The sequence below is a fragment of the Mobula hypostoma genome, chromosome 5 (assembly GCF_963921235.1).
Source record: "Mobula hypostoma chromosome 5, sMobHyp1.1, whole genome shotgun sequence".
NCBI lineage: Eukaryota > Metazoa > Chordata > Chondrichthyes > Myliobatiformes > Myliobatidae > Mobula > Mobula hypostoma.
In genome coordinates, this window is record NC_086101.1 from 171,738,023 (window position 1) to 171,761,666 (window position 23,644).

A 23,644-nucleotide genomic window follows, 5' to 3' on the forward strand; every position below is an offset into this window, starting at 1 on the left:
TAATCCAATCAGTGGCCAAATGTGTTCCACCCGCCCATGGAGCCGTGTGTTACCCCAGTCAGGTGATTTCACAGAGTGAGAGCACAAAGAATGAACATCCTGCTGCAGCCCCCTCTACGGATGGGAGGACATGAATCAGAATCAGAACCGGTTTGAATATTAAGTTCAATTGTTACTCAACCTTACACATGAAAACGGTGTTCATCTGAGTTCAAGGAGCAAAGCACAGAACAATCACACAGCACATATTGCACATGTAATTATGATAGCAGAAAAAAACATAATTACAAAACAAAATTAAGGACTATAATATAGCCCAAATCCTTTAGTGACATGGCCTGCAGATTTATGGTGCGTAGATGTTGTCCTGGGGCTACGTTTCTGCAAAAACAGGCCACAGTAGTGCCTCAAGTTGCAGTGTGCAGCTGTAGATGACAGCAATCCAACTTGTCTCCCTCTGAGTGAACACTGGAGAGCAGCACTGACCGGAGGAGGAACCAGCCCAGAATCCGTGGCACACAGCCATTTCAGGCACCGCCTTCCTCGGTGGCCTCAACAGGCGACCCTAAGGCATGAATTATGCTTCACTTGTTGCTCTGGATGCCAGCATGGTATCTTTCATGTCTCCATTTCATGAATGTTTGCTTATTATCAACTATCTCTTGGCTATATGTGGGAATTTTCATGATTTCATGCCTGATATTTATATTTTAATGGATTGTGTCATTTGTTTTCACTATTTGTGCTGAGGTACTTGATGGCCAACATGAACATGATAGGCCACAGGGTCTGGTCCTATGCTACATGAGTGCAATAGCATACTTCCACAAGGTTTTCTCTCCATAATGTTCTCACACCTTCAAGGGGGAATATCATAATTATTACCACATACCCTAAGGTAGCAGAACTTGGGCAACCTTGATAATTGTTCATAAATGCACAGGGACATATCAACCTATGATTCAGCACTAATTTGCATTGGATTCACAGTCTTGATGGGATCACATGGATCATAGAGACACCTCTTGTGGTGTATGCATAAATCCTCCACCATTTGAAAACTCTGGAATCATTTGACTACCATCACTTCAGTCTCTAAACCAGCTTCATGCTTCAGCCTGCCTGCATCTATGTTATCCTATTGGTGGACATCCAAATTTAGTTGTAACCTCCCTTGTGTTGTCTCCTGCAAATCCATAATCCAAATTAGTTCTAAAAATAAAATTCACATCTTGTTCATTCAGAAGGAGGAATCTGGAGCAACAAATTATCCGCTGCAGGACTCAAAACATCGACTGTCCATTTCCCTCCATAGATGCTGAGTTTCTCCAGGTTTTTCTTTTGTGCATATTGCCCTAAATTCCAGTATCTGCAGTCTCTTGTATCTCTAGTCTGCTAGGAGAACTCCGCTGGCTGAGGACTTCTGTTAGGGCAAGAGATTGTCAATGCTTCAAGTCTGCATTATCTTTTCAGGTGTTCATTTGAATATCTTCATTTTCTCTCCCTGGTCCTTTTGCTTCGTTCAAGTAACTATGTTATATTTCCCTACCCACTACCCATCTCTCCTTTTGTCTAAGCTGCATGCAGACCACCAATGCATTAGCTACAGAATGCTCAACCAGGAGCATATGCAGCCAAGATGTTGAACGAGGATGTACCGATACCAGGTGTGAACTAGGTAACCTGCTCACCACTGGGGGACTATTCAAAGTCAAAGTCGAGTTTTGTCATATGCATATACAATAAGCAACTTACCTGCAGCACATCACATAGCATCATATACAAATATATAAAATATAAATTATACACATTATACACATTCTTTAGAAGAAAGAATGCAATTTTTTCCAAAAGAAGAGGTTGGTTCTATAGCGCTGAGTGGTGCAACGGCAACCACCTCTCACTCAATGTCAGCAAGACCAAGAAGATGAATATTGACGTCAGGAGGAGGAAACCAGAGGTCCTGGAGTCAATCCTCATTGGGGGATCAGAAGTGGAGAGGGTCAGTAACTTTAAATTCTTCGGTGTTATCATTTCAGAGAATCTGTCCTGGGCCCAGCACTTAAGTGCCATTACAAAGAAATCACGGTAGCACCTCTGCTTCTTAGAAGTGTGCGAATATTCAGCATGTCATCTAAAACTTTGACAAAATAGATGTGTGGTGGAGAGTATATTGACTAGTTGTATTTTTGTATAGTAGGGGAATTAAGGGTTATGGGGAAAAGGCAGGTAGGTGGTGCGGTCAGATCAGCCGTGATCTTATTGAATGGTGGAGCAGGCTTGACAGATGGATGGGCTGCTTCTGCTCCTATTTCTTATGCTCCTATGTTATCACTGAGCACTGTCTTACGAAAGCAGCATCCGTCATCGTCAGTGACCCTCACCATCCACAACGTGTTCTCTTCTCATTGCTGCCATCAAGAAGTAGGTACAGGAGCCTCAGGACCTGTACCACCAGGTTCAGGAACAGTTATTACCCCCCAATCATAAGGCTCTTGAACCAGAAGGGATCATTTTACTCATCTCATCACTGAACTTTTCCCGCAACCCATGGATTCACCTTCAAGGACTCTTTATCTCATGTTCTTAATATTTATTATTTATTTATATATGCATGTATGTATGCATTTATTCCTTTTTTCTTTCTTTTTGTATTTGCACAGTTTATTGTTTTTATGCACATTAGTTGTCCATCCTGTTGGTCTTTCATTGATTTTATTGTGTTTCTTGTATTTTCTGTGATTGCCCTCAAGAGAATGAATCCCAGGGTTGTATATGGGGAAATATATGTACTTTGGTAATACATTTACTTTAAACTTTGAATTAGAACAGGGACAGGGAAGTGTCTGTCCAGATAGAGTCGACGGAGTGGGAGACCTGCTCATAGCTGTCGGTGAATACCTGAGGCTATAATCATGCTAGATGCCTGTCACTAAACGAAGGGACCCCCGGCCGCATTGAGGGAGAATGGGAGTCCGATCACGTGACACTCGCAGGCGACCGTACAAAATAAGCAATTGATTGGCCGAATATGCCGCCGTCGCGACCAATGGAGTGCGGCGCGAAGGGGTCAAAGGGCAAACAGGGGCGAGCAGCCAGGCCGGGCGGAAAGGAGTGCCTGTTGCCTCCGGTGGACGCGTTGCTGAACCGAGCCCTCCCGGGGTGGGTGGATGGAGGTTGCTCGGCTCTGACACCGCCTGGTAACTGTGATGGCAACCAACGAAGACCAGACGGTGAGAGCCGCCGCGCATCGGAGCCGCACTGCGGCCACCGAGTCCGACCTTTCGCGTGCTCGGGCCGGCCAGCTGACAGGGTCTCTCCCCAGTGCCGGGGGCTTGGCGACTCTGCCTGCCTGTTGCTTCACTTGGTGGTCCCTAGGGCTCCGAAGGTCACCCGGTCCGCGTACCACATGGTTTCAGTCAATGGCTAATGTCAAAATGCCAGCGGTGCGAATACAGGAACTTTTCTGATACATCCCATTGCTGGAAATAAGACCTGAAAATGCTCCTGACAGCTACTGTGGAGAGTGGAGCAGAGTTAGCGTTACAAATCAATAACCCCTTCATCGATTTGGAAGTGTAATTCCCTTTCTCACTCTGCAGATACCGAGTGACTCCACCGTTTGCTGCTCTGTTCCCGGATTTCTAACATCCTCAATACGTTGGTGCTGCATCTCAAAGCAGGGCAAATCAAAGTTGGAGTCCGCATGCTGCATTTTTCCCCTCGTACTGTAGTTTCCCCGTTTGTTTCTTTCCACCGCTCTAGTACAATATGATTTCTTAAACTGAACAAGTGAAGAATTTTGCTCAGAATTGGTGATGATTGTTGGTTTTGTAACTAGGTCAAAACCCTTTTCTCACATGGACACCTATGATTCAGAAAGGGTGCCTCATTTCCACCTTTGCAAGACCAATGAATCGCTAAATAAGTGGAGACAATGTAACAACCTCATTCACCTATTGAACGTTATGTCCAAAAAGTCAGGATCACGTGAAAATTGTCTGTGTAGATTTTGCTTAATTTCCAGCTTGTCCTTGTATGATTCTGAAAGAGAAAAATCACACTGTGGTACATTGTTTATGGACGTTTATAGAAACTTGCTAGAGATTTATGGAAGATGCTTAAAATCTCAAGGATAGACTGTCAAAATTCAATTCAAGCTACATCTGAGGAAAGAAAAACAATGTTTATTAGATTTATGAATTTGTTTCTTGTGCTCATTAAATGCTATGAAACTTCATTCAAATAATCTAATTTGGGGTTATGATTTTACAGTTAGAGGGTTTGTGTCATTTTTAATAATATTGTAATGAGATTTTTATTTTCAGATGGAGCTTGAAGCTCTGCGCTCCATTTATGAAGGAGATGAATGTTTTAAAGAACTCAGTCCAACATCTTTTCAGTATCGGGTGAGTATAGGATGGATTTTGGTACAACTACCCTATAAGTATATAGTATTTAGTGATTATAAGTTAATGTTTTTGCTGATTATTGATTCTTTACTTCATTGTGTTGTATCTTCAGATTCTACTCGTATGCTGGATACATTAGTGAAAGATTCATTCTTGTAGCTGACGTAGCATCCATCAATTTAATAGTGACATGAATCAAATAAATTCATATTGGAGTGATTGTGAAGTATGGGTGTAATTAGAAATATATATCTATCAAAATGATCATGAAGTATGGGTATAGTTGGAAAAAGGATTAAACGTAAGCACACAATATTTTTGAGATTTTTCTCAAAACACCTATTTTGTACCAAAAACAAAAGCTTCCTACAGCAATTCATCAGAATAATTTTGAAGTTAGGCATCCGTTAGTCTCGTGAGACCATGGATTTGCACCTTGGAAGGTTTCCAGGGCACAGACCAGGGCGAAGGTTGTATGGAAAACGGGCAATTGCGCATGCTGCAAGTCTTCCCTCTCCACGCCACCAATGTTGTCCAAGGGAAGGGCACTAGGGCAATGTGTCGTCACAGAGCAATGTGTGGTTAAATGCCTTGCTCAAGGACACAACACGCTGCCTCAGCTGAGGCTCAAACTAGCGACCTTCAGATCACTAGACCGACGCCTTAACCACTTGGCCACGCGCCAACACACATTTTGCAGTATAACTAAAGCAAAGTATAACAGAGAAGCATAATCTGATTTTAATGGCTACATTAACACATTTGGTCTCGTACTGAGTGTTTATTTATTAGGTTCTACCAACCCTTCTCATTTTCTCTGAAAGATAACTTTCTTTCTTTCTCGGTTTTGATGAAGGGTCTTGGATCTTCAATAACACACATAATGTGCTGGAGGAACTCAGAAGGTCAGGCAGCACCCATGGATGGGAATAAACAGTTGATGTTTTGGGCCGAGACCCTTCATCAGAATCTTCAGTGTTATGTTTCTCTTTCCATTGGTGCTGCCTGATCTCCTGGGTGTTTCAAGTGTTGTTTTCTTTAGGAATGCTTTTTTATTTCAAAACCACTAACTTGTCTAAAAGCATTCCCATGATAATTGACCATAATTGTTACCAATTGCTGATGTTTGAGCATTGTCACAAGAACATAACTTGCCCATTGTGGAGCCAATTATTTTATTTTTACTACTTGTGGAAAAAAATGACCAGGTGGGTTCTGCAGCATGAATGTGATTTGCTGCACTGGATAATTGCCTGGTGACAAAATTGAAATTCCAAATACTTCTCTCTCCTATCTTCCAATTTTATCCTTCTCTTAATTATTTTACTTGATTGTAATAGAGGAAAAGTTGCGGGGGGGGGGTAGTGTAACAAAATGGTGATCATTATGCAATAAATAACTGGAGCTGGATGATAAAAGTTCTTAAGAATATCCAATGTATCAATAATTGTTGACAAAAAATGTTGTCTCATCATATCTTCACTTCACTACCAGTATCAAATTTAACTTTGATTTCTATTTTGTTTTGTTACATTTTAGATAGGTAACCTTGGCGACCCTAAAGCCTTCCTGCTAGAAATTTCATGGCCTGAAATGTATCCAGAAATGGCCCCAAACATATCATTGAATGCCTTCTTCAATAATAGCATGTAAGAGTTCGAAACTAGTTCAGTACAGAGTTCTAAATGACATGATCTCACTTCAGTTTCTAAAGAATCTGAAATGTCCTTAGTGAATTAAAATCTAGTGGTAATTTTTGAACTGAATTGCTCTCAATTTAAGAATTATTTACTTTTTTTAAAAAGTATAGACATAACAGTTACTATTTTGATAATAGATTTTCTGCTCCATATGTTGCAATAAGGCCAGTCCAGTGTAACTTGTTGACATATTATGAAGTTATTACTGATGTACAATGTAACTGCTCAGCAGTGTGGTTTATAACTATCCTTGTACAAACTTTAATGTATACAAAACATATTTCCCAAAATTTCACCCATGTATGCAGTGGTGTAAATGAATATCTGCCCATTCAGTTAGGATTGTCAACTGTTTTCTATCCTGTACTTGACTCAAGTTTAGTCAGACTTTGTGCCCTGTCTCTGTTGAATGTTGATTTTGATGTCACTTGCAATGGTTGGAAGCTTTTATAAAGATCTGGCAGAACTTATTGAATTACTTTGTTAATTAAAAACCACAACTTGTATTGGAATTGTATATTACTCAATATGGTAAACCATTGGATTATATCTTTTACATGTTTTGTGTATTCATCAGTTCTACATCAGTGAAGCAAAATATAATAGCCAAACTGCAGGAGCAGATTGAAGTAAATCTTGGGACAGCCATGATGTACACACTGTTTGAATGGGCTAAAGAGAATCAAGAGCAACTCATGGAAAACCACCGACCAGTAGTCAATACAGTCGTAAGTCTAATGTAAAAACCCTGCAATATATAGTCTTTCTTTTAACAGGAACAATTCCTGAGTGATCTGGTGCTGCTAAAATGTAATGTTATGGACTTGGACTGTGATAATATAGTCACATTTATGCATTTAATATTTCTGTTCATAGGACAAATGACACTGAAATGTAAGGTGATTTATGAAATACTGTACTGTCAGGCTTTAAATTGTGTGCAGAATCAGTCAGATTTATTTTCACTGACTTATGATGTGAAATTTGTTGAAGGTTCTCAGTGTCGGGTGCAGTCACCTTGAGGCACTGCCACTTTAAGGTGTTCTCAATGATGGGGAGTATTGTGCCATGTTGGAGCTAGTTAACACTACAACCCTCTGCAGCTTCTCTTGTGATCCTGTGCATTGGAACTTCCATGCCAGGGTGCAGAATCAGGATCAGCTTTATTATCAGCGTGTGTTGTTGAATTTGTTAACTTAGCAGCAGCAGTTCATTGCAATACATAATATAGAAGATGATGAAAAAATAAATTAATAAATAAATTAATTACAGTATATGTATATTAAATAGATTAAAAATCATGTAAAAACAAGAATAATATGTATTTTTAAAAAGTGAGGTAATGGATTCAAAGTCCATTTAGGAATCTCATGGCAGAGGGGAAGAAGCTGTTCCTGAATCGCTGAGTGTGCGCTTTCAGGCTTCTGTACCTCCTACCTGGTAGTAACAATGAGAAAAGGGCCTGCCCTGGGTGCTGGGGGTCCTTAATAATGGAAACTGACTTTCTGAGACACCGCTCCTTGAAGATATCCCGGGTACTTTGTAGGTCCATACCAGACAGTGATGCAGCCTGTCAAAATGCTCGCCACGGTACATCTATAGAAGTTTTTGAGTGTTTTTGTTGACATACCAAATCTCTTCAAACTCCTAATGAAATATATTCGCTGTCTTGCTGCTTTTACAGCTGCCTCAATATGCTGGGACCAGGTTAGGTCCTCAGAGATCTTGACACCCAGAAACTTGGTTGCACACTCTCTCCACTTCTGATCCTTCTGAGAATTGGTTTGTGTTCCTTCGTCTTACCCTTCCTGAAGACCACAATCTGCTCTTTCATCTTACTGGCGTTGAGTGCCAGGTTGTTGCTGTGACGCCACTCCACTAGTTGGCATATTTTGCTCCTGTATGCCCTCTTGTCACCACCTGAGATTCTACCAACAGTGGTTGTATCTTCAGTAAATTTATAGATGGTATTTGAGCTATGCCTAGCCATACAGTCATGGGTATAGAGAGAGTGGGCTAAGCACACACCCCTGAGGTGCACCAGTGTTGATTGTCAGCAAGGAGGAGATATTATCACCAATCCGCACAGATTGTGGTCTTCCGGTTAGGAAGTCGAGGATCCAATTGCAGAGGGAGGTACAGAGGCTCAGGTTCTGTAACTTACCAATCACGATTGTGGGAATGATGGTGGTGGTGTTGTGATGCAAGAGGTCAGAATGCTGTCCATCATACACCTGTGACATTTGCAGATGTCTTTGGTGATATACCAAATCTCCTCAAAGTCCTGAATAGAGCTGTTAGGGTGCTATCTTCATCAATCCATTGGACCCAGAATAGATTCCCTGAGATGTTTATGCCCAAGAATTTAAAGCTGCTCTCCTTTTCCATGGCTCACCTGTCAATGATGACCGGTGTGTGGTCTCCTGACTTTCCCTTTCTTGAAGTCCATAATCATTTCCTTGGTCTTGCTGATATTGAGTGCAAGGTTGCTGTTGTGATGCCAGTCTCTCACTCCTGCATGTTCCTTGGCACACTTGGTCTTGCCTTTAAGCATTAGGTCGTTTAAATGCAGGAAAACAAACTTACATTTTTAAAGTGGATTTCACAGCCATAAGACTTCCTTATGTGATACAATTGAATTGTGCTTTTTTGTTAGAGTGTGGAAGATAACAGCCAGTTGATACACACAAAAAATTAAATTTATTAAGGCTATTCATTGTGTAATAAATGCATTGTGCATGTATTAAGCAGAAACAGACCCCTCACCAGTTTATTTTTGGAAAAATGTGTAGAATCACTGAAGCAAATGCTTGATGTTCAGTCACTCATTTCTGTATGTGAGATAGAAGAGAGACTACAGATGTCGTAAGTCGGGAGCAACACACCAAATAATGGCAGAACTTAGCAGATCAGGCAGCGTCAATGGAGGGAAATACACAATTGATGTATTGGGTCAAGATCCTTTATCAGGATTGGAAAGAAAGGATATAGCCTGTATATTTAAAAAAAAAAGTTGGAGAATGTAGATAGGGGAGAGGGAAGGGGTGAAGCAAAAGCTGGCAAGTGTTAGGTAATTCAAGATGAAAGCGGATTGATAGGAAAGTGGGGGGAGAGAGTAGGAATGATGTATGAATCTGAGTTAACAGATGGAAGTGATAAAGTGGACCATGCAATAAAGACAAGGAGTCAAGGATTGCAGTGTGTTCAGAGGGGCTAAGGCTGGAGTAGCTGAGGGGAGTAGTGAAGTCAAGGTAGTTAATGTCCCATCAACTGTTGGAGATGAAAGTATCCAGAGCAGCCAACCACTCCACAAACTTGCACATCCATAATCTCATCCACCATCTCCAAAGGCATCCCACCATGACCCTCCCCTCCCCTCTCTTTCCACAGGGTCAATCTCTCTGTGACCGCTTGTCCATCTTCACTCCCCACTGATTCCCCTCCAGGCACTTATCCCTGCAACGGTGTTATGAGTTACATCTTTCCCTACTACACTGTCCCTCACTGCCAGTTAATGCCCCCAAAAACCCATCCCAGTGAGACAGCACTTCACATGTGAATCCGTTGATGTAATTTGTTGCATCTGATGTAACCTCTGCATGGGTAAGACTTGATGTAGTTTGGGGTGTAGTTTCATTGAGCACCTTTGCTCCGCCTGCCATGTCAGCTAGGATCTCCCAGTGGCCAGCCATTTTAACTCCATTTTCCAATCTCATCAACATGTCTGTCCTTGGCTTCTGCCAAATTGAGGCTAGATGCAGATTAAAGGAACAGGAGCTCATATTCTGCCACGGTAATCTCCAATCTGACAGCATGAAACAAGTTTTTCTTATTTATGGTAACTACTTCCTTCTGTCCATTTTTAACCCTTAATCCAAACCTCTGTCCATTTTTGACCCTTTTTTCCCACTGGCCCCATCCCTTCTGTATCCCTCTCAATCTACCTTTCACCCACACATTCCTCCTTCCTGATTCTTGTTCTCACCTCTTCCCTATTCCATGGTTCACTGTCTTCTCATCAGGTTCCATCTTCAATCCTACTTCCATCATTCCCATTCTCCCTCTCCTTCACTTTCCTATCATTCCTCTCTTACCTGGATCCACCCTCCCCACCCCCACACCTTTGCCCACCTTTTTATACTGCCTACCCTCCCCTCTTTCTTTCCAGTCCCAATGAAAGATCTCAACTGTCTATTTCTCTTCATAGGTGCTCGCTATGCTCTCTTCCTCCAGCATGTTGTGTGTTGCTCTGGACAGGAGATAGCGCCTTGATGTTAGTAGTCATTTGTTATGGAGAAGATGAAGAGGATTCGTTAAATGATTTGGTATTAATATAAAATTTAATTTCTCTGTAGACCACGTCAACGGATGAAAATTCTGTAACTACAAATATTTCTGTGGCTAAGAAAAAAGAGAAAAAAGAACACTTGTCAAAGTCGCAAAAGAAAAAGTTGGCTGATAAAACAGGTTTGGAATTCTGCAATGATACATTTATTAAATGTTGTGTGCTCGCAGTTGTGATATATCACTCATTGCTTCTGCAATGCAATTGGGAGTTAGGAAGATGATGTTTTAAATAATATTCCATATTTAACTGCAAAGTGATTATTATAAAACAGCTCTACCAATCAAGTACAAATTTTTCTCTAGCAGACATCTACTTGGGTTCTGTTGTATCAGCTGCCGTTACTGAAGTTGGTTCCCTTCATTCTATATCTGCTAATAGGAACTTCCAAGTATACATTTTCTTTGAGTCTCTGCCTGTGTGAATTTGTTACTAAAAGGAGCTCTGAATTAACATTAGCATCACAAACACAAGGAAATCTGCAGATGCTAGAATTTCAAGCAACACACACAAAAGTTGCTGGTGAACGCAGCAGGCCAGGCAGCATCTCTCGGATCTCCCCCTCCCCTTCCCACTTTCAAATCTCTTACTAGCTCTTCTTTCAGTTAGTCCTGACAAAGGGTCTTGGCCTGTGCTGCCTGGCCTGCTGCGTTCAGCAGCAACTTTTATGTGTAGTTGTCTGAGTTAGCATTAGCATGTTCCATTCTATATTGAATTTGTTCACATGCTATTTTCTGATCCCATACCAGCTTAACTCTCTCCTGGACAGTGATCATTCAGCCATTGGAAACATTTTTAACCCCTTCAAAGCCCTTCTCAATTTTAAAGAGCTTTATCCAAATTTGGGAAATGAATCCTTAGGGGAATAACCCCATTTTCTCCGTATACCTACGGATCTAGAATCCCTTGTTCTTGGAACTTTATTCTGCAATTTTGCCCAAGTACTGTGCTTGGAACTGTACATATTACTCTTCTTGAGCAATACCTGCCACATTTCCACACTGCATTTTAGCTGCCACGAATTCACCTGTTCGATCAGATTGAGTATGCTGCCTTGACATTTCTTTGCCATATTTGCGAATTGCCATCCATTTGCAAATTTTGCAATTTTCCCTTGTATCCCAAATCTGGTAATGCATTTATCAGAACGTTATCATTTTGATGAATCACGCTGTTTTCCTCCCTTAAGCCCAAGAGGTGCAACTTTATTTTTCTCTCCCTATCCAGTTCTGTCCCTATAAAAGTATTGTCCCTTTTAACTGAATGGTTTCAATTTTCCTTATAACCCATCTATTTTAATTTTCTTTGTCATTATTAAAGGTCCACAGTTAAATCTTTTGTTCACAAAGGCAGTATGGGCCAAGCTCATTGCAGATCCCAACTGACAAAGTAGATGGAGGCTACTGTAGAATTCTTTGAATTGAACTTCGATTTAATGTTCTCAAAGTTGTGTAGCTCACTAAATTCACATTAAATATTAGCCAGGTATGGGGATGGTAGAGCTGACTGAATTGGCAGAGTTATGAAAATTTCCAGAGGAAGGAATGTGAAAGAAAGAAACGCAGCTGCTTGAATCTTGCAGTGAGAATAATTTTAAGTTCTGTCTCTGACTTTTCCATCAGATAACCGAGGGGAACTGCCACGAGGATGGAATTGGGTGGATGTCATTAAGGTATAGCATTGACTTTTTGTTAAGAATTTCAGCATTATAGAGACTACACATCTGACTATAGGATGAAAGGGAAGCAATCAACACATTGCACAAAAAGTTGTTAGATATGATTAAAAATAAATGAAATTTATTGCAATTGCCAAACTTTTAGAATTGTTTATCAATTATAAGCATTTCAATTACTGATTTTTTTTTTATTTTCTTTCAAATATCTGTTGTCTGATGGATGTCTTTGTTCCTGGACATGCAGCATGTAAGTCTTTATTTGTTTTAAAATATGATGCACCGGAAGTAATTTATCCTGTGCAGGCTGTTAGGCTCAACTGGGCTAACCTCGTAAATATTGCATTTATAAAAGCAGTTCAAGGGATTGGTATCCTGAAGGAAGGGAATTGCTTCCTAACACCTAAAAGCCCTCTACACTTTACCAAGAATAAATCAGAAGTCAGTGTGATATACTCTCCTCTGGCCTGAATAAATGCTTCTCCAAATATTCAAAGCCTAACTGCATGCATGACTAGGCAGCCTATTTAATTAGCACCACAGACATACATTCTTCCTGTCTCTTTTTATAACGCGGTTGTAACATGTACCAACTTTTTAAAAAAAAAATCAATTCCTCATCAAGGCTGATCTGACAGTAGCTCCCAGACCCACAACATCTAGATCAGGGTCAAAGTAAGAAGGTGGTGGGGGGGTGTGGAGAGGGAGGAAGAAGTTCAAGGTGGCAGATGATAGGTGAAACCAGGAGTGGGGTGAAGTAACCTGCCCGTCACCTGCCTCTGGTGCTCCTCCCCAGTTCCCTTCTTTCATGGTCCGCCTTCTCCAGCCCCTTACCTCTTCCACCGATCAACTTCCCAGCTCTTTTTTTCACCCCCTCCCCCTTTCCCAGTTTCATGCATCTCCTGCCACCTTGTACTACTTTGTCCCCTCTCCCACCTTCTTATTCTGACTTCCCTTTCTTTCTAGTCCTGATGGAGTCTCGACCCAAAATGTCGACTGTTTATTTCCATCCATAGATGCTGCCTGACCTGGTGAGCACCCCCAGCACACTGTGTGTTTTGCTCTGATTGTTCACCCTGCACTTTACATTTTCCCCTCCTGTTTGCCTCTTGTATGGCCTTTATCCCAACTTTCATTTCTTATTGCTGCACTTCCTTGTTAAGACAGATACGGCTATTTAATTTGGAGAAATGCGAAAAAGTGCACTGCAAAAGTATTGAGAATTTTCAGGGTGGAGGGTGCAAAAATTCTGAAAAAATTACAATGATCAAATCTGGAGGCTTGCTTTAAAGCAAAATGAATTTAACTTCTGAAAATTCAGTTACACAGAACAGTGCATTAAATTTAGAATTGTTCTCAAACCTTTCTGATACTGTACTTCAGTTTCCTTTAATCTTTTCTCATTTCATTGGTTTGCAGTTGAGCAAAACTGGCTGCAAGGATGATGAGTAACCCAAGTTTGTGGATTGTGGATTGGCGTGATCTTAGTGTCAGATTTCATTTGCTGGAGCACATTCATTTCCCGTGTTTCTGTGGAACATCTGTTTGGTAAAATAACAGCACCTTTGGTATAAAATTGTCGTTCTTTTAACTCTTGCAAACTAGCTGCGTATTGCAAAGATGCTATCATGCACTAAACTGGTCATCTCAATCAATCTATTTACAAAGATTTTTTTAAAAAAAGCTGCTGACTTGACCACAGAGTAACATAATTCTAGGACAAATATTTTTATTGATTAGTATCTCAGTTAAAATGGTTTTTAATTATTATGCCCTGACTCAGCATTTTTCTAAACATATGGTAACAATATTGAGTCATCTGCAATCATGCTGTTTCCCTGTTTTAATGAAGCCAGCATCATGTTATGGATTGTCCATCCCATGTTTGATATCCATAATTACCACCAAGGGAAATAACCCAGAAACATTCAGGTTTTTGGGAATATTCAGGGTTTTAATAAAGATTTAAATATTTTTATTAATGTAGACTCCTTTATTATAAAGTAAGAAATCTTGCTTGCATCACATAAATGTGATTACTGTAATATCTATATAGGTTTCAGCATATTATTTGTCAATAAATAGTCCGACCCATGACATGGATGGAGAAGTATTAAAGTAGATGGTCACTTAGCTGTTTGGCAGACCATAATGAACTAAATCATGGACAGGTGGGTTTCTGGCAGCTGCTTAAAATTGAAGTAGAACAAGGTTCATTGTTGGAGGCACTTGGTAGGTGTAAATTTTGTGAATGGATTTAGAAAAAGGAATTTTGCCCAAAGTGTTAGAGTTTAAAAATATGCAATTTGGCAGCAGCGTCAAATGTTAACAACTGATATATACTGTAAGTGTTCATTAGGATCTTTCCAGCATGAGTTTTAGCAGGTGTCGTTTAGTACATGGATTGCAATACTTCAGCAAATAGTGATAATGAAGAAATGTATAAAGCTAGTTTTGGCAGATTATAGTGACCATATTATAGCCAAAGTTATGTATAACTTGAGTCCAGATAAGACGTTTTAAAACTCTGGTGCCTGGACGAAACTAAATACATTCTGCAGATGCTAGAAATCCAGAGCAACGCACAAAATGCTAGAGGAACTCAGCAGATCAGGCAGCATCTATGAAGGAGAATAAGCAGCTGATGTTTCAGGCCAAGGCCCTTCATCGGTACACTATTATTAGGACACTCAATACAGTTTTGATCTCCATTTCAAACTTGATATTCAATTATGGAGGGAAAAAATGACAGACTCTTTCTCCTTATCTCAAGTCTTATTCCTTATTCTGGTAATCTAATACTGGCACGTCTTCCTTCAATAGCTTTCTTCAACATTGTCATTTCTCCATCTGGTTTATACTTAAATATTATTTCACAAATATTGTTTCAATGTAACCTTAATTTCACAGTTTGAATCTAAGTTTATACATCAGGTAATTGCATCAATATGTACCACTTACTGAAGCATTGCTTTGTATCCAACTAAATAATGGGAAGACTGGAAATGTGATTTTTGCCTCCACTGCAAACGTCATTCTTAACCTTTTGACTCCACTACCTACTACCTTTAGAAAAATTACCTGATGCTAGACCAGGTTGTTTACAACTTTGGAATCTTATTTGACCCAGAGATGAGTTTTAAATTGCATATCCTTGCCCACTTTCATCTTTCTTAACTTGAAGCATCAATGATTTATCTCCTAAACTTGATTACTCTTACTCACTACTTCCCTGAGCTCAGTATTGATTACACTCAAATATCTGCAGTGCCAAAATTTTGGCCAGCTAAGTATCTGTGATTTCATTCTTTGCATTCTTGGCAACCATTGCCTTCAACAGCTTAACTTTCGAAGTTCCCTCCTTAAATCTTCCTGATTCTTTGAGGTTTTACTTTAGACTTTAATCAATGGTTTGATAGTGTAAGCCGTCAATCACATTGAGGTTAGCAACTTGATTTTGTTTTTTTCACTCTCCCATCAAATCACCTGGGATAAAACTGTATATACATACATACATAAAAAAGGTACTGTAAAAGTTCAAACTGTTATTGAAATTGGGTGGGGAGAAAAGGAAACAAAGCAAGAGTAAAATAGATTTTAGATATTGAGAAGGAGAATTATAAAGATTTTTAGCTGTGAAATCCATAATTAATTTGATAATTATTCATAAGGCACCTTTCATGCATTAAGATTCAGGCTCAAGGTGCATTATGTTGATTGTAAAAATAAACCAACATATTCATAAAAATAAGAGAAAATTTTAAATCGTAAGTAAAGGCAAACATTATATGGAATAATGTATAATCTAATATATCAGATTATATAAACATAATCAATATCAGCATGCATTAAGTAGTCCTGTAGGTAGGCCAAATTTTTTTTAAAATAGGCCTTTAGAAGAGTTTGGAAATGTTCCACAATACTCACCTGGCATACCTCAGTCAGTAGAGTATTCCATTTGTTTGCTGCATAAAAGCAAGAAAGTCGCATCACCAGTTCTTGTATGTTTGACTCTAGGAACACTAAGCAAACCAGTATTTGTGGATCTAAGATTATGATTAAAGATGGACTTCATTGCGTTACTTGGAACTCAGCATTTTTTCTCAAATGAACCTAATTTATTCAGTCACTTTTAATGTGTTTCTATCATGTAGAACTGGGTTAATTGATCATGACAAATGCCTTTTTAAAGAATCAACATCAGTTTTTCGTATTACCAATTATCAAAACCCTTCAGGCCTAACTAGATTTATTTGATTTGTTTTAATGTAGTAATATACTGTGTTTCATTGACCACACTTTTCAGTTCACGTCCATTGGAACTATTGGACAGTTCAAATATTTGCTGTGTAATTTTAAGTGGCATGTACAGTGGAATGTGATATTACAAAAGGGAGCATAAATGGAATTTAATTGCATAATATATAAATGTCCTTTTTTGATGAATTATGAGCCATACTTCAATTGCATCATGAACTACTGATTTGTTTTAAAAAAAAATAGCCACACAAAATATTTCTCCATAGTTAATAAAGATGTTCTTATGGTCCTCAATATGTCCTCTAATTTATCTGATGTTTGTATTTTCCTGGTGAATATCAGTAAACCCTAAAATTTATCACAGTATTTTAATGTTGTTTTCTATGACTCTCCCATGGTCATAGAGTACTGCATCAAGAAAATAGATTGTGGCCCATCTAGTCCATGCTGACCCGATCTTCTGCCTAGTCCCATCCACCTGCATCTAGACCATATCCCTCCAAAACTCTCCCATTCATGTACCTATCTAAACTTCTCTTAAATGTTACAATTCAAACCTGTATCTACCACTTCCACTGGCTTGTTCTGTACTTGGACCATCCTTCGAATGAAGATTTGCCTTAAATAGTTCTCATTTCACCGTTAACCTAAGACTTCTAATTTAGTTTCACCCAACCTGATGGGAAAAGACGTGTATTCAACTTATCTATACCCCTCATAATTTTATATACCTTTAGAGGTCTTCCTTCATTGTACTACTCTCCAGGAAGTAAGGTCCAAAGCTATTCAAGCTTTCCTTATAACTCAGGACTTCAAGTCCCAGCAACATTGTAAATTTTCTGTATATTCTTCCAAGCTTATTGACATCTTTCCTGTAGGTTGGTGACCAGAACTGCATGCAGTACTCCAATTCTGGCCACACTGTTGTTGTACAACTTCAACATAACATCCCAACTCCTGTACTCATTGCCCTGATTTACGAAGGCAGATGTGCCTAAAGCTCTTTACAGCCCATCCTACCTGTGAAACCACTTTCAAGGAATTATGGATCTGTATTCCCAAGTCCCTTTGCTATATAATATACCTCAGCGTCCTACCATTTACTGCAGTTTTACACTGATTTGTCCTCCTAAAGTGCAACACTTCGTACTTGTTTGCATTAAACATCAGAGTAGGATAGATACCAATGTTGCTTTCTACATTGGGGGTAAGACCAGATGGTGTGTACATGGACTTCAGAAAAGCATTCACCAAGATCTCTTGCAGGTCAAACCAGAAGATTAAGGTGCATAGGATATATGGAGACATGGTAGATTGCATTCAAAATTGACCTGGCCATAGAAGACAGAGGGTAGTTGTGGAGGAGTGTTATAGTAACTAGAAGTTTATTACCAGTGTGTTTTGTAGGGATCAATTCTAGTAACTGTTACTGTGATATATTATTGGGATGAAAAGGTAGGTGTGCTGATTAGTAAGTTTGTAAACGATACAAAAATTGGTCAATAAGGAAAGTTGTCAGAGGATTCAGCAAGGTAGAAATTGGAAATATGGGTGGAGCAATGGAAGATGTGTTTAATTCAGGTAAGCATGAGGAAGATGTACAGTAAATAGGACCCTATGAAGTACTGATGTACAGAAAGATCGTGAGGTACAAGTTTATAGCATTTGGAAAGTAAAAACACAAGTAGATAAGCCTGTAATGACAAAGTACGGTATACCTTTCTTTATCATTCAGAATAAAAGTTGAGGAATCATATTGCAGCTGTATGACTTGGTTATGCCACATTTGAAGTATTGTGTGCCATTCTGATCACTGCACTGTAGGAAGGATGTGAAGACTTTGGAGAGGTGCTGAAGAGGTTCATCAGGATGTTTCAAGATTCAAAATTATTTAATGCCATTTCCAGTGCACAAGCTTAAAGGAGAGCAGGGTAATTGTTACCCGGGATCTGGTGTAGCACAGAAAAGCACAAGATAAAGAACACAATAATAAAAATCGCAATAAATATAAATACATAAGATGGCTTTGATTGTACTGTGGTTGGTTCTAGAAAGTTTGTGAACCCTGTAGAATTTTCTTTCTGCGTAACTATGACCTAAAATGTGATCAGATCTTCACGCAAGTCCTAAAACTAAATCTAACCCAATTAAATAAATAACACAAAAAATATTATACTCGTTCATTTATTTGAGACAAAGATCCAGTATTACATATATTTGTCGAGAAAAAGTACGAGAACCTTTGCTTTCAGTAGCAAGTGTGGACCCCCCCCCCCCACCCTTGTCTAGCAATAACTTCAACCAAACATTTCTGGTAACTTGATCAGTCCTGCACATTGGCTTGGAGGGATTTTAGGTCATTCCTCCTTCAAAACTGCTTCATCTCTGGGATATTGATGGCTTCCTTGCATGAACTGCTTCCTCCACAACATTTCTATAAGATTAAGGTTAGAACTTTGACTTGGCCATGCCAAAACACAAATTTTCTTCTTTTTAAACCATTATGTTGTTGATTTACTCTTGTCTTTCAGATCATTGTCTTGTTGCATTATCCAGCTTCTATTAAGCTTCAGGTGACAGACTGCTACCCTGGCACTCTCCTGTAAAGTGTGTTGATACAATTTTGAATTCATTGTTCTGTCAGCAATTGCAAGCTTCACAGTTGGGATGGGTTTTGGTGTTGGTGCGTAGTGGCATTTTTCACTCTGAATAGAGCAATGTGCATTTCTACCAAAAAGTTCAACTTTGTCTCATCTGTCCATAGAACATTGTCCCAGAAGTGCTGTAGAGCAGCCAGGTGGTATTTTGCAAACTTGAGGCTTGCAGTAATGCATTTTTTTTGGAGAGCAGTGGTTTCCTCTATGATGTCCTTCCATGAAAACCATTCTTGTTCAGTGTTTTGCTTATAGTGACACACGATTAGAGATTTTCGCAAGCTCTAGAGATTTCTGCAAGTCTTTTGCTGTTACCCTTGGGTTCTTTTTCACCTCCTTCAGCATTGCACGTTGTGCTTTTGGTGTCATTTTTGCAGGATGCCCTCTTCTAGGGAGAGTAGCAACAGCACTGAATTTCCTCTATTTGTAGACAATTTCCCTTACTGTGCACTGATGAACACTCAGGTCTTTAGAAATGCTTTTGCAGTCTTTTCCAGCTTCATGCATCTCTATAATTCTTCTAAGATCCCCTGAAAGTTGCTTCGGTTGAGGCATGGTGCACATAAACAGTTCTTTTTTGAGAAGAGCGGGCTCTGTCAGAAACCTGACTTTGTGTGTCTTGCTTATAGTGCAGGGCACCTCTACAACCAACACCTCTGATCAATTCTCATTGATTAGAACACCTGACTCCAAATAGCTTTTGTAGAATGCATTACCCCAGGAGTTCACATAGTTTTTCCAACAAACATGTAATATTAGATTATTTTTAAATAACTAGATGAACAAGTATGTTTTTCACATTATTTATTTAATTGGGTTCTCTTTATCTAGTTTTAGGACTTGTGTGAAGATCTGATCACATTTTAGATCATATCTATGCAGAAGAGGAGAAAATTCTACAGGGTTCACAAACTTTCTAGCACCACTGTATATCCATAAAATGACGCTAAGCACAGGAGTGTCTGTATACTAGGTGACAAACAGAAAATGATAAAATATTGGTGACTTTACTGCTTGGGGAAAGTAACTGTTTTTGAGTCAGGTGCCCCTGGTGTAGATGCTTTGAAGCCTTCTCCCTGATGGGAGTGGGACAAATAATCCATGAGTAGGGTGGGTGGGATCTTTCATGATGTTACTGGCCTTTTTCCAGAACCTTTCTACACATATTCCTTTCATGATGGGTAGGGTGCTGCTAGTGATGCATTGGGTAGATTTGATGCATTGTGGAGCCTTCCTGTCTGCTGCAGTGCAGTTTCTATACCAAGCAGTGATGCAGCATGTTGAGATGCTCTGTACTGTGCATCTGTAAAATAATGAGTATAGATGTGCATGTGTTTTCAGCCTCCTCAGAAAGCAGAGGTGTTAGTGAGCTTTCCTAGTAGTGTAGAATATGTTCTGGGACCATGAGAGGTTGTGTGTGCTCTGCACTTCCAGGAGTTTGAAACTGCTTAGTTTCCACTGCTGTGCTGCTGATGTGAAGAGGGATGTGAGTGGTACAATTTCTCATGAAGTCGATAACCGTCTCCTTTGTCTTGTTGACATTGAGGAAGAGGTTATTTACATCGTACCAGGCCTCAAGCTCTTCCACCTCTTCTCTGTAGGCCATCTGTTCGTTGTCAGTGATGAGCCCCACCACTGTCATGTCATCAGCAAACTTGGCAAAGTGATTACTTAGCTGTTTCGCCATGCAGTCATGTGTGAGCAGAATGTACAGTACAAAAATGAGTTCAGCACACAACCCTGGGGGCACCCATTTTGAGGATAATAGGGAGGAAAGAGCAGTTGTGCGTCCTGATTACCTGAAGTCTGTTGAGTAGTGTTAAATGCCGAACAGAATTCCAGAACTGGGTGTGTCAGGATCAGATGCATGACTGATGCTATGGCATCTGTCGTAGAGAGGTGCTGTTGGTAAGCGTGTTGGTGAGTTTTGATATTAGATTATGAAGACATGCAGTCCTCTTTTATTGTCATTTAGTAATGCATGCATTAAGAAATGATACAATATTTCCTCCGGTGTGATATCACAAAACTCAGACAGACCAAGACTGAAAAAACTGACAAAACCACATAATTATAACATATAGTTCCAACAGTGCAACAATACCATAACTTGATGAAGAAGTCAATGAGCACAGTAAAAGTTCAAAGTCTCTCAAATGTCCCACATCTCACACAGATGGGAGAAGGAAGAAAAACTCTCCCTGCCATGCCGACCACAGTCCGACTCTGAGTCATCTGAAAACTTCGAGCCTCTGATCAGCTGTCCGACACGGAGTACTGAGCGCCATCTCTGTCTGAACGATTCAACCTCAATCTAGGTCGCCAACAGCAGGCAAAGCCGGGGATTTTGAAGCCTTCCCTCCGGAAGATTCCTGACCGCACAGTAACAACAGCAGCGAACTGGTGTTTCAGAAATTTCTCCAGATGTTCCTCTGTGCTTTCACGGCCATCTCCATCAAATCATTACCAGCCGTTCAAAGATTCATGATGATTGGTGTCATTGTCACTGGGCGGTAGTCACTCGGTTCTGAAGGTGTACAGTTCTTTGATACAGGGATGATGCTGCATGATTTGAAGCATGTGGGGACGGCAGCCCTGGAGGAGTTGAAGTTTATCCATTGGAGAGTATTAGCGTGACACAGAAGCTGATTTTATGTGGATTGTTCTGTCTGCAGTGCTTTTGGGCTGAGGATCTAATGGAAGTATAGAAAATTGAGGGGCCTAGATGGAGTTAGACAGTTGCACTTCCTCAGGTTGAAAAGTCAAATGTGAGAGGACATAGCTTTAAGGTTAAAGCAGTTTGTTTGACACAGTGGTAGATGCTCAGAAAGTACTATCAAGGAGAAGTAGTGGAAATGGATAGTAATGCTCCAGAAGCATTTTGACAGGTATGTAAACTAGCAGGGAATGTTTAGACAATGTAAAGCACAGCCACATTTTTTAATGTTGCTTTTCCAGCAGGTGGCACCATAGAATGATCAAATCTTTACTCTGGCAAATGAATGAACACATTCCTAAAAATGTTGCGTCTTTTTAATTTGGACTACTTATGGCCTGGTGATAGCATTTTCAGGATGAGGGTGATTCGGGGCTGCTAGAGGCTGTAACATGGAACATCTACAATTTTGTCCCTTGGCTAGATATCCTGTTCAAAGTTGAGAGGTCTTCAGTATGTAATTTTATCATGAGTATCAACTGAAAATGTAGTGTCTGCATGCCTTGATAAAAGTTGCAAACACTTCTGGGGTTCCAGTTTCATGTGATTATCCAGAGACTCCTTTCATATACCTGCATCATATTCGAACCTTGGACAAAGTCCATTATTGTTCACCCGGAATGTGGTGTAAGCAATTGCAGTTGGATTATGGGTGTCTTTTAGCCTATGGAATAATACAGGAACAATATAACTGATTTTCTTTGGAAATCTGAATGACTGGACATCAGTCATAATGCCACACCTGGACCAATTCAAGTGTGTTAGCTATGTAATTCAGATTCACTTAGCACATGCAGAGTGCCTATAAAAAGTATTCATTTCCTTCCACCCCCCCCCCCCCGGAAGTTTTCACAATTTACTTTACAACATTGAATCACAGTAGATTTAATTTGGCTTTTTTTTTGACACTGATCAACAGAAAAAGACTATTTTGACTCTAAATGAAAACAGATCTCTACAAAGTGATCTAAATTATTCACAAATATAAAACACTAAATAGCTGATTGTATAAGTATTCACCCCCTTTAAGTCAGTATTTAGTAGATGCAACTTAGGCAGCAATTACAACCTTGAGACCATGGATAGGGACTTCCGGTAGCGCTCATGGAGTGAAGTCGCGTTCTTGACTCGCTCCATTACCTCTGAGTTTTTTTTTCTCTATGGTCAGCTATACTTTAATTAACCATTAAGGCATCAATTTTTACAATACTTTGAATTAAACTGAATTCTCTGACAATTGGATGATACTTAGATCTGCTATGTCTAAGAACGGGAAAAACGGCAAGGATGGTAAACCTCCGGTTAAACCGAAAGCTACGGATCTCCCCCCGACTGAATCACCGGTGACTTTGAAAGCGATATCGGAGTTAATTCAGAGGGAAATTTCAACCTCTGTTAGGGAGATGATTCGTACGGAAATTGCAGGCTTTGTTAAAGACCTGATTCATACGGAAATCTCAACTAATTTCCAGAAAATTGCCGATTTAATTGATAAGATGCAAACATGTATTGCGGAACATCAGTCGGCTATATCTGATCTTCAAAAATTCGCGCAACAAAGTGAGCTTAAGATGGGGAAAATCGAAGAAACAATTAATGTAATGAAGAAGAAACTTGACTTTTTGACTTTTAAAAACTCTGACTTGGAATCTAGAATGCGACGGCAGAATTTACGAATGATTGGCGTGAGGGAAGCTGTTGAAGCTAATAACCCCATGAAATATTTCTCTCAACTTTTAAAAGATGCATTCCCTACTGTATTTCCTGACCAACCACCGCTACTGGATCGTGTTCACAGAATCCCATCATACTCGTCTAGGTCAGATAGACCTAGGCATGTTACGTTTTCATTACTTTCAAGACAAGGAGAGACTGTTTCGAT

General features: G+C 39.7%; 1 protein-coding gene across 1 annotated transcript; it reads left to right on the forward strand.

The window, feature by feature from the left end:
* The first annotated feature begins 3,071 nt into the window (after positions 1–3,071).
* rwdd (RWD domain containing 4) lies at positions 3,072–12,212 on the forward strand. The gene is made up of 6 exons (XM_063047698.1): positions 3,072–3,233; positions 4,329–4,409; positions 5,952–6,061; positions 6,690–6,840; positions 10,468–10,579; positions 12,080–12,212. The coding sequence occupies exons 1-6, from the start codon at positions 3,210–3,212 to the stop codon at positions 12,133–12,135; spliced, it is 534 nt and encodes a 177-aa protein (XP_062903768.1). The 5' UTR covers positions 3,072–3,209; the 3' UTR covers positions 12,136–12,212.
* Positions 12,213–23,644: the final 11,432 nt, after the last annotated feature.

Excerpts from the sequence above, each read along its gene's own strand:
- rwdd (XM_063047698.1), top strand. The coding sequence starts at position 3,210 with ATGGCAACCAACGAAGACCAGACG. Across the intron at positions 4,410-5,951 it reads CAACATCTTTTCAGTATCGG|ATAGGTAACCTTGGCGACCC; the intron begins GTGAGTATAGGA and ends GTTACATTTTAG. Across the intron at positions 6,841-10,467 it reads GACCAGTAGTCAATACAGTC|ACCACGTCAACGGATGAAAA; the intron begins GTAAGTCTAATG and ends ATTTCTCTGTAG.